General features: G+C 35.2%; 1 protein-coding gene across 1 annotated transcript in view; it reads right to left on the reverse strand.

Annotated features, from left to right (window-relative positions):
- USH2A (usherin) overlaps nucleotides 1-12,599 on the reverse strand; it is an 800,507-nt gene that overhangs the window by 344,021 nt on the left and 443,887 nt on the right. The window contains exons 36-37 of the mRNA XM_005540847.5: nucleotides 5,897-6,048; nucleotides 558-720 (exon numbers count right to left, since the gene is read on the reverse strand). Of these exons, the coding sequence (XP_005540904.3) occupies nucleotides 558-720; nucleotides 5,897-6,048 (315 nt within the window). The remainder of the gene's footprint in view (nucleotides 1-557; nucleotides 721-5,896; nucleotides 6,049-12,599) is intronic.

Genomic DNA, 12,599 nt, shown 5'->3' on the forward strand with positions numbered 1-12,599 from the left:
TATCATAGCACCTAACTTATTGAATCAGATAGTTTTTGAAAATACTTTCAAGGAACACCAGGTAGCCTAATCCACGTTCAGTAAATTTATTAGAACATGCAGCACAATTACTAAGTTAGTTCAGAAATGCGAAAACAGTCACAAAAATGGCTTGTTTAAGATAGACTGCAAAATTATAGTTCAACTCTTTGCATGCATGATGTTTTAGGTTTGAACCACTTTTTTAGTAAGGGAAGAAGATTATATACTAGTTCTTGAGCACGTGTCACCTAAAGGGTTTATTTAAACACAGATTGTTAGATCTCAGTCTCTAGAGTTTCTGATTCAGTAGGCTAGGACCGAGGCTCTACAATGTACATTTCTAAGAGTTCATCAGATGTGGCTGTTGCTGCTGCTCTGGGAACCACACTCTGAGAACCGTCGGGCAGCAGCTCATCCATATAGGTTATTTTCAGGAAAATAAAGAAACCAACATCTGTGGCTAAAAGGAAAGATTCTAAATAAAAGTGAGTTGTTTTCTAATGTTATTTGAAGTTTAGAAAATAAAAACAAATTACCTGGGTCAACATAGAATATCCCAGTGAAAAGGACGGAGTATGTTAAGCGTCCATTAGGGCGAAAAGGTGCTTCCCACCTCACGTGGGCTTTCCGGGATCCCTGTGTTTTGACAAACACATTTACTGTTCCTTCAGGAGGAGCTTCTAGAGTTCGATTTTCCACCTGTGAGTATAAAAAGATTTATTTTTGTTTGCAAATAAAATAAGTACATGGTTCGCTTTGAGCATATTTCTTCAAAGAATCTCTTTTTGCTGTGAAGTAAACTATTTTGACAGTAGCATCTTGTATGAATACCTCATTTTGTCAGCAGGATCAAAGCACACCTCATGTTTTCTTCCCCCTGCTGCTAAAGCTTAGAATTTGAGCTCCTGACCAAGGCAGCTGTTTGTGATTTCCAGAATATGTGGATCTGCTCACACTGTGATTGTGCCTATGGCTGTGCATATCCATAGACCAATTCTAGGACTGCTTTAAAATAATTTTTATGTGATTGCAAAAGAGAAGAAAGGCATGCAGTCTGTTTTTATAAGTCCTTGGCTGAGGTGGTAGACTTCTGGCCTCTGTCAAAAAGCCACGCCAATCAAGTATCTTGACTCTCTCTCTCTCTCACACACACACACACAAACACACACACGTGCATGCATACATGTGTGCACAAGCATGCATGCATACATGCAACATTTTTATGAGCTATGCTGCTATTAGTTATGTAAAAATGGCATCATGCTAACATTAAGAAATATATGCATCCTAGGGACTCTATCCCTAAGGCACAATCACAAAAAAATCTTGATTGTGTTAATGAAGCTATGCAGAAAACAGCAAAAGATGAATTATTCAAGAGAAGGACTCTGAAATAAAATGTAATCCCTAGCGGTACAGTGGTCAGGAAGATTACAATAGCTAAATAAGTAAAACAAACGGTCAGAGGAAGACGTAGTTGGCAAGAAAGAAGAAAAGAGTTCAGAATTTTTTTACTATCTTTTAATCATTAGCTTAAATTCAGTTAACTAATCACTACAAACTCATAAACATCACTCAAAAATACTTGACCTTTCACAATTTACTAAATGTGTTGATAATTTCAACTTCATTCTTAAGGTACAGGCTCTTGCCTCCCAAGAAGGTCATCAAACATGAAATCCTTAGGTAGGCAAATATTATCAATTATAAGACCTTTATTTGTTAGGGTGAATGCACTTAATCAATTATGAAAATAAATAAAGAAAGTGTTAATTTTTAGTAACTATGAGGTCACAACATGTTTTATTTTCATCAGAGAAAAGCTATGGGGTTCTTTAGAACTATAACGCTTCCTCTTTTGTTTTTAGTTTAATAGTTATGTACAGAAATGATGAAGAAACTAGGCTAGAAAAATATCAATTCATCATTTTAATATTTTATGACAATGTAGTTGGTTTTATTATGCCTATCTATGTAGTTCATATTATTGTATATAGAATGATTCTAAAGTATTCCAAATAAAATGAGACTTGAAAAGTTGAAGAATTAAGGGCAATTTCAGATAATTATATTATAATCCTCAAATAGTTGGTTAATTCAAAATAAATATGTTTCGTAACATTTTCTTAAGTATTTGGATAAACACGTCAGTTTTTACTATACATTGAATTTGGAAATTGCTGACCTGGTCTTTCTTTTTCATTTTACTTTTTTGATTATCTACCTTGCCATAAAAGGAATATGAAGGAAAAGGCACTTGGGAAAGGTAAAAATTGGCTTGGCTTTGGCCTGGAAACCTCTCTTGACATAGAAAAAATACTTGAGAGCAAGTGTGCAATAAAAACATACAAACACTTCAATACACTGTAATTCTTTTGTTTTAAAATGGAGTGAGTCTTGCTCTGTCTCTGAGGCTGGAGTGCAGCTCACTGGAACCCCCACCTCCCGGGTTCAAGCTATTCTCCCGCCTTAGCCTCCCGAGTAGCTGGGACTACAGGCGCCCGCCACCACACCCAGCTAACTTTTGTATTTTTAGTAGAGATGGGGTTTCACTACATTGGCCAGGCTAGTCTCAAACTCCTTACCTTGTGATCCTCCCGCTTCGGCCTCCCAAAGTGCTGGGATTAGAGGCGTGAGCCACCACGCCTCACCATAAACTGTTATTCTTAATAAAACTCTTGCAATGTACCAGAAATTTGTGTAAATGATATTTTATTTAATTTTTTACACCAACTCTCTTAAAGTAGACATTATTTGTCTTTGTAATAGTTGAGAAATCTGGGGCTTTGTGGAATAAGTATATCTTCTAAGGAGGCATCGGGATTTAAGAGGTTTAAGCACATTTAAGGCAGACTTTCCCTATAGCATTTGCTTGACTATTATATATTGCCATTAAGATTTAGATATCTGAAATAACACACTTATTTGCTTCTTTGCAAAACAAACAAACAAACAAACAAAAAACATGTAAACATGTGAAAGGGTCAATGTGTTTGTACTTGTGTATTTATCCAGGTCTATTTATCTGTGTAAGTATGACATCACTAAGGAACCAAGACAACTTTTTAGCCATATCACACAGGAATGACCTATAGTTTCTCACTTCATCCTTAAAAGAGTCCCTGGAGAATCAATCTAATGAATGTTCCAATACAAGACACGGTCATAAAATTCTCAATCTTAGACTCCACTAGTGTTATATAACATTGACTAAGTGAGGAATAAGAAAGTAAAGTGATTTTCTTATGGAAAACATTATTGTATTTTATTAAAGAATATTACAAAATGTGAAGGGTTTCCCTCTAATACAATTGAAAGGAAGGAAAGCATTTAAAAAGTTTCTGCTGCATTCTGTTAATTTTTACATTATTTCAAAATTTATAAAACTCCAATTTCATTGAATTTAACTTGACAATACACATTAGCATCTAAAAATTTGGTTCAGAGGCATTGTCAATTGTTTTCTATATTGGAATTTCCATAAGAGTCAAATACATTATTTAGATGAGTAAGAACTGAACACACCACAGGGGTATCATTGTGGGTTTTGTTGTTGCTGTTTGTTTTGCTTTGTTTTTGTTTTTTCCAGATAGGTACAGGGCAACTCCTTCTGCACCATAAATAATAGCTAACAAACTGGTCAGATTAGGAAAAAAAAAAAAATGAGCTAATACTACATTCAAGTGGTAAGAATATGGAACTTCTGTGTGTCTTTTTATTTTTAAAAATACTACACCAAATTCATATTTTTTATTATATGAGCAATGTGCAATTTGGAAGATGAACCATATCACATTTGGGACTGTGAAGCATATTTCTCATAGAAAACATTGAATAGTATTTCCCTGCATGCATGGATAATCTAAATAACAAGAATTATCATTAAGAAATGTTAGATGAACAAAAAAATGAACTCTTTTAAAATTTATTCTGATTTTTGCCAGCAAAATATTTAAAAGCAGAAATGATAAATTTTCTATTTCAATGAAATTTTTTATTTAAAATGTCAGAGTATTGGGCTCTCTTTTGATGAATACCTTAAGAAACCGTTATACACCATTGCCACGTTTGACTGAATTTTGTTGAGTACCATGTTTAATGATAGAAAACTCTGCTTTTTAAGATTGATTCATAGATTTCTTAAGTCAATAAGCACACATTAAATAGAATCATCAACAAAAATAAGCTGAATCTGTAATATCCTTTGTGATTTGTGCTAGCTATCCAGGGCTATTTAAATACTCAGATATGGAATCACTTAAGGGTTTACATATAATGTGATGGGGACAAAAATATTTTGCAAACTGGTTGAAGACCATGGGCTTTAACTTCTTGGTAGCATATAGTTGACTTGTTCTAAATAAAGACATTGTTGTTCAATCCCAGTGATTAGAGATGGATCATTGACTAGGGAAAAGCGTTTGCATACTGAGTACAGGATAAAGAAAGTACCAAGGGAGAAAATAACTCTGTGCTGTAAGTCAAGATTGAGTCTGGAATATACGAAGCCGTGGCAGACTAGGTTTTACAACCCAATTCTATTTCCCCCCTTCCCGTCAAAGCTTTGTGACATTTGATTTCTTAAAGTTAACGTAGCTACCATCTGTGCAGGATGCAGATCGATAATGCAGGTCCCCCTTATTTAAAGTTGCCAGAACATCAGGAGACACCGCTGAGCCAATTTTGTAACCAGAACTACAATGTGCAGCTTACATTTTGAAAAAGTGTAAATTTCAATCTCATGTGACGTGTTCTTTTGTTTCTTTTTCTTTTTTTTTCTTTTTTCTTTCTTTTTTTTTTTTTTTGAATGGAGAAGAAAAGCTGGCCTATTGCCATTCCTGCATTTAAGGGTAAGTATCCATCAGAGGGGTCTGGGCTATAAAATGCTTAATGGCAATAAAGACTACAGCTCAGCTCCACCGGTGGATGGTGTTAGCTACTTGGAAAGCAACCAATCTCTGAAACAAAATGAGAGGTGTGATCAAAAATAAGGAAGCAGAAATTAAAACATAGAGCTGTTTTCCGAGGTAATATTTATATAATATACTCTTCAGTGAAGACAGCATGCATTAAAATGATAGGGCATTAGCAAACATTGCCAAAAAATATCTAAGACTAATGAGCATTTTCCATCTAAAGAAGCAAAATCTAATTAATCAAGAAAAATGCACAAAAGTGTAATGTGATGTTTTGAAACTAAAGAATGTCCTGCTAGTTTATGATAATTATGTGCTATTAATTGGGTTTTAAAAATTATATTAGGAATAGAAAGTATAATCTTGTCAAGCTGTTAACTGCTAATGAAATATAGATATACATTTCAGATACAGATTTCTGAAATATGAATATCAAAAGCTGATATTAATTTAATTTTCAATACCATTCTTATGAAGCTGTATCACATAAAACTATTTTATCCTAATAGATGAGGTAAACTCAACCTATTAATTGATTAACTACCTGTTGGGGAGCAGAGTTGCCATATTGTGGCACTTACAGACTTTCAATTATTTTCATTTTTTAACCTTAAATTTACTTAGATGTTGAGCCCATGATTAGAAAGAAAAAAACATCCACCTTCAATATGTCACTAAATTAGGAAAAATTTCATGTTTGCCTACTACACTAGCCAACTTATCTTTCTTTCAATAAAATGTAGACTCTGCCCTTCACTAGACCTATGTTCAGTCTTGAAATTTATGTCGAATATAAAATCTTAGTAACTCTTAAATGAACTTTTATAAAAAGAAAAATCTCCCATCCTGCTTGAAAGGCTAGCTGTGGAGAGGGTGAGTCACCGCCACTTACTTCTTCCTTAATATTCAGTGTCATCTGACATTTAACACATTCCTAGAATGTAAATTTAGATACTCACCAGCGGGCCCAGAGCACAACCTTTGGCTGTGCATGCTTGGACTCTGAAAGAATGTAAACTCCAAGGAGCAAATCCATAAGCACGACAGCTGAGTTCCGAGGAATTGTGGATTAATACACCATCTAGATATAATCCATAACTCATGATAACACCTGGGAAGATAATAATTGCCTTTCAGTATGACTACTAGACAATAGCAAAGAAGATCTTAAGAAAGCAAGCACTCTTGATGTGATTTCTGGTTTCATGGAATCATTGAATCACAGACTCTGGTATTTCTCCTTGTCTAGACTCTGTCTCTTACCAAAGGATAAAATAGATGTTACCCTTGAATATCAAATTGTAAAGCTAATTAATACAGAGACAGAAATAAAACCTACCAGTTCCAGCATGAGAATCTTTCTGTTGCATCCTGTTAGCAGTTGCCATGTGTGTTCCAGATCAAAAATTAATAAGTAAAGCATACTTATAATTTGTATTGCTTTCTAAAAAATATATTCTTAATAGATATGCCCCAGAAGTAAATCGACCTTATTTGTTAATGACTCATGATGTATCAGGCACTGTTCTAAGCACCTAGTACGCATTGGCTTCTTTTTAACCCTCTCTTCATAGCATCCCTATAACAGGCAAAAAGAAAAGGTATATCATTTTGGAGGAGAAACTGACTTCCTACTGCATGTTGTCTGTCAGTCAGGACATTCAAAAGGGCATCTCTTTATATGACCTGGTCCAATCATATAAGCATTGAAAATCTGCAGCAACCCAATCAAGATAGAACATGAAGGACATAGACCCCCTTAGTAATGAAGATCCAGTGACCTCACTAGGTAAAAAATTCCAAACAAGTCAGGTGTGATGACTCATACCTGTAATCCCAGCACTTTGGGAGGCCAAAGCAGAAGGACCACTTGAGCCCCAAAGTTCAAGACCAGACTGGGCAATGTAGTGAGACTCTACCTCTACAAAAAATAAAAATAAAAGAACTCCAGACAGATGAACTACGAGCTGAGGGCAAGGAGAAGAAGTTGTAAATATCAGCTATGACCTCACAACTAATTATAGAAACAAGAATTATAAATGCTGTCATGTTTTATTTCTGATTATTACACAGAAGTTTGTATATTGTAACCAATTTTCCTTCCTCCTTTCCCCATTGATTTATGTAAATAGGGTTAGTGGGTATTAATTTATAGTTTAGTTTTTTTAAGTTGGAGAATATCCAGCTGGGTTGTGTCTGAACTAAAAGGGGAATTAACAGCACCCAGATAAGAATATGATGAGGGAGGTGAGAGCACCATCATTTGTACAAAGCATTGTAGTATCATGTTCGATGGAAGTACAGAGTGATTGTTATTGGTAATGAAAGGTGGTGGAAAGTACAAGGGTGTATGTGAATGCCGAGTAGCTAAGAAGGTGATTCGTCTGATGTCCACTCCAGCCACACATCCATGCTTCCATAGCCTGTTCTGTACGGCTGAATTTACAAACTACAAACTACATTTCCAACTCTTGCTTGTTGGCCTTCTATTAGGTTTTGCCAGTGGGAGGCACTGCGAGGAGGACAGAAGCAGGAAGAAAGAAAACGACCAGCTTCTAGCTCCAAGAGCTGAGGCCTTTGCTGACAGCTGCTGTGTCAGCAGGGGACAAAGCACCTGCAGCCTCAAGCATTCTAGACAGAAGAAGCATCTCTTCTGCACTTTCTGCCTCTTCAGTAGTGGAATGTTTTTGGCATTTCAGCTCTGGTTGGGGCAGTGTCCTATAATGGTTCAAATGTCAAATCGGTAAGTGTAGCAATAAGCAGCAGCCCTCATCAATCATCCTTTTTTTCCTTCCAGTACCTGCCACCTTTCCCTTTTGTTCTTCCAGCCCTTCTTTACAACACCTTGAGAGCAACCTACTTGTATAAAATATCCTCTGTTTTAAATATCTGAAATGTTTTCTCTTATACTAATCAGACGTGGGTCAATATGTTCTCTTAGGATTAAAGCATTTTTTATTTAAATGAGTTAATACTTTTAAAAAGCTACTGCTGTAACTCATTTTCCTTTAAGAAGATAACCTTGTACAGTTTATCATTCTGATAAGTCCATTTCCCTTATTTCCAAATTTTTTGAAAAGAGTATTTTACTATCAGGTACCACTTATAGCTCCTCACACAGAAAAAGATTGGCTGCCAGTGTCTGTTTTCCTTTATTTCTGGTGTGACCATCTATGGGAACTTTATGAATACCTATAGAAAGTATTTGATTTAATTCTATTCAATACTTGACACACAAAGACACAAATGAATTAACGCTGAGAAGTGAAAGACACATAGTGAAAAAACCACCTACCTATAATACATAGAAAATTTAAAGGGAAAAAAACATATAATCAGGTAATAACAATGACAAAAAAATTCTTATGTGCCAGACTCTCTGTGAAGCAGTCAGTTAACCCCCCAAAAAATCTTATGTACAAATAGTGTGTCGCAGAAGCTCTTAAAGAAACCATAAGACCCTAGAAATACTATCTATTTGACCTGCTTTTCAACTGAGATAGAAAGTACCTAAATCAATAGTTCCCTTTTCTTACATAATTGGGGAACAGAGAATGTCTTTTATGTTAGGATTATGTGCATAATATCTCATTTATCTGACATATTGGGAAATGAGATATTTTATAGAAGTTAATTTTCATTATAACTAAGTCTCATCTCCTTAAGCATGAACTCTAAAAATCTTAACCATTTTTGAAGGAAATCTTTCTAGTAAGTACTACACACTTACCTGTCTTCTCACAGAGAATATAATGAATATAACTGAATCATTTTGTGAAGACTCAAAGTTTGATTATGGACATCAAATACTACATTCTCTAACTCTATAATGCCTCAGTGATTGATGAGATATACAAGGTTCTTACCCAGCTTCTACCCTAAACATCACTCAGTGACTGCACCTTACCAATTCTTGTGTCATTGTTTGAGTTCTTCTACATCCTCTCTCAGTGACAGTCTCTCCAAAGTTACTTCTTCTTCTTTTTTTTTTTTTTTTTTTTTTTGTCTATCGGACTCTAGCAAGTCAACCCTTAGCAATCTATGTTGAGAAGCTAGATAACCTTGACATCTGGCACTATGGATATACAAAGAGCAGACCGTTATTGAAAGAAGGGCTTAGACTAAAATGAATACATGACAAATAAGCTGAGAATGAAATTAAGTGAGATTTGTGACAGTTAATTCAACTGCTCAAAAACTTTTTAGTATCCACGATGTATCTAACTGAGAGGTGGATGAGAATGAAGTCTAACTTTAACATGGGTGAGATCACAGACAAACACACGCACACACACACACACACACACACACACACAGACACACACACAGAGTTACCTGGCATCCTGTAGGTAAACAGTATTTGACAGCATATGGAGGAAGGGCTGAAGGATCAATTGTAGAATCACATTGTAGGACTAATATTATACTGATACGCACACACACACACACATCATATTAAGCTGATTTCAATATAAACAGAATCAATAAAATATAAAACATTGTATGATTCAGTTTTAAAACACACTTTTAGTAAGCCAATCAGTCTAAAACACCTATTGACATGACAATTTTAATTTCATTGACCTCAGATTCTTAAAACAGAGTAACAAAAACTAACAAATACAATGTAGTGGACACTTTAAACTGAAGCCTAAGAAGATGCTTTTTACTTTAACTAGAATACAGGATATGTATCAATAGCTTTTTTTTTTTTCCAACTTTTATTTTAGATTCAGGAGGTTTGTGTGCAGGTTTCTTACATGGGTATACTGTGTGATGCTGAGGTTTGGGATACGAATGATCCCACCACCCAGATAGTGAGCATAGTACTCAACAGTTAGTTTTTCAACCCTTACTCCCCATTCCCTGCCATTAACCCTCAGGGTCTACTGTTGCCATCTTTATGTCCATGAGTACCCAATGTTTAGCTCTCCCTTATAAAGGAGAATATGCAATATTTGTTTGTTTTGCTCTTGTATTAATTTGCTTAGTATAAAATCCTCCAGCTTCATAGATGTTGCTGCAAAGGACATGATTTCAGGATGTTCTTTTTGTGGTTATGTAGTATTTCGTAGTGTATATGTACCATATTTTTTTATTCAACCCACTGTTGATGGGCACCTAGGTTGATTCCATGTCTTTGCTATTGCAAATAGTACTGTGATGAACACACAAGTGCATGTTTCTTTTGGCAGAATACTTTGTCTTCCTTTGGGTGTATACCCAGTAATGGGGTTGCTGGGTCAAATGGTGGTTCTGTTTTAAGTTATTTGAAAAACCTTCAACTGCTTTCCACAGTGGCTGAACTAATTTACATTCCCACCAACAGTATACAAGCATTCAACCCCTTTCTCTGCAGCCTTGCCAGCATCTGTTGTTTTTTGACTTTTTAATAGTAGCCATTCTGACTGGTGTTAGATGGTACTCATTGTGGTTTTGATACGCAACTCTCTGATGATTAGTGATGTTGAACATGTTTGTTAGCTGTTTGTCTGCCTTCTTTTGAGAAGTGTCTGTTCATGTCTTTTACCCACTTTTTAATGGGTTGTTTTTTACTTGCTGATTTGAGTTTCTTATAGATTTTGGCTATTTGACCTTTGTCAAATGGGTGGTTTGTGAATATTTTCTCCCACTCTGTAAGTTATCTGCTTACTCTGTTGATAGTTTGTTTTGCTGTGCTGAAGCTCTTTAGTTTAATTAGGTTCCACTTGTCAATTTTTGTTTTTGCTGCAATTGCTTTTGAGGACTTGGTCATAAGTTCTTTCCCAAGGACGACATACAGAATGGTGTTTCCTAGGTTTTCCTCTAGGATTCTTATAATATGAGCTCTTACTTTAAATCTTTAATCCATCTTGAGTTAATTTTTGCATATGGTGAAAAGTAGGGGTCTGGTTTCATTCCTCTGCATAAGGCTAGCAAGCTACCCCAGCACCATTTTAAAAATAGGGAGTCCTTTCTCCATTGATTATTTTTGTTGACTTTGTAAATGATCAGATGGCTGTAGATGCACAGCTGTATTTCTAGATTCTCTTTTCTGTTCCACTGGTCTATGTGTTCCGTTTTTGTACCAGTATCATGTTGTTTTGGTTACTATAGCCTTATAGTATAGTTTGAAGTTGAGTAATGTGATGCCTCCAGCTTTGTTCTTTTTGCTTAGAATTGCTTTGGCTATTCAGGCTCTTTTTTGGTTCCATATGAATTTTAGAATAGCTTTTTTCTAATTCTGTGAAAAATTATATTGGTAGTTTGATAAAAATAGCATTGAATCTGTAAATTGTTTTGGGCACTATGGCCATTTCAGTGATATTGATTCTTCTACTACATGAGCATGGAACATTTTTCCATTTGTGCCATACACGATTTATTTTACCAGTGTTTTGTAGTTTGTCTTATAGACATCTTTCACCTCCTTGGATGGATGTATTCCTAGGTATTTACTGTTTTGTGGCTATTGTAAATTAGATTGCCTTCTTGATTTGGCTCTCAGTTTGAACATTATTGGTGTATAGAAATGCTACTCATTTTTGCACATTTATTTTGTATTCTAAAACTTTATTGATGTTGTTTGTCAGTTCTAGGAACTTTCTGGTGGAATCTTTTGGGTTTCTAGGCATAAAATCACATCAGCGAAGAAAGATAGTTTGACTTCTTCTTTTCCTACTTGTATTTATTTTATTTCTTTCTTGTGCCTGATTGCTCTGGCAAGGACTTCCAGAACTATGTGGAGTAAAAGTGGTGAGAGTGGGCATGCTTATCTTGTTCATATTCTCAAATGGAATACTTCCAGCTTCTACCTTCTCTGTATGATGTTGGCTGTGTGTTTGTCATAGATAGCTCTTATTATTTTGAGGTATGTTCCTTTGATGCCTACTTTGTTGAGGGCTTTTATCATGAAGGTATATTGGATTTTATTGAAAGTTTTTTTCTGTATCTATTGAGATGATCATGTGCTTTTGCTTTCAGTTCTATTTATGTGATCAATCACATTTTTAAATATATTTCCAACTCAAGGAGATTTATGAATCACATTTATTGATTTGTATATGTTTAGCCAAACTTGGCATCCTAGGAATGAAGCCTACTTTATTGTGTTGACTTAACTTTTTTGTTGTGCTATTGAATTTGGTTTGCTAGTACTTTGTTGGGGATTTTTGTGTCTATGTTTATCAGGGATATTGGCCTATAGTTTCCTTTTTCAGTTGTGTCTTTGACAAGTTTTGCTATCAGGGAGATGCTGGCCTCATAGAATGTGTTAAGAAAGAGTCCTTCCTTCTTGATATTTTGGAATAGTTTTAGGAGAATCATTACCAACTCTTCCTTGTACATCTGGTGAAATTTGGGTGTGAATCTACCTGGTCCAGGTTTCTTTTCTTTTTTGGTGGGGGGGGGGGGGTTCTACCAAAAACAACAGCAACAACAACAACAACAACAACAACAACAACAACAAAACCATCCTCAGACAGTATTATAAACACATCTATCCACACAAACTAGAAAATCTAGAGAAAATTCTTAGAAACAAGCAACTTCCAAAGAGTGAATCAGGAAGAAACTAAAACGCTTTACAGACCAATGTCAAGTTTGAAAATTGAATCAGTAATAATAATAAAAAAAATCTGTGTTAGCTTCAAGTTTAGTTTGTTCTTGTTTTGCTAGTACCTT

The sequence above is a fragment of the Macaca fascicularis genome, chromosome 1 (assembly GCF_037993035.2).
Source record: "Macaca fascicularis isolate 582-1 chromosome 1, T2T-MFA8v1.1".
Lineage (NCBI taxonomy): Eukaryota > Metazoa > Chordata > Mammalia > Primates > Cercopithecidae > Macaca > Macaca fascicularis.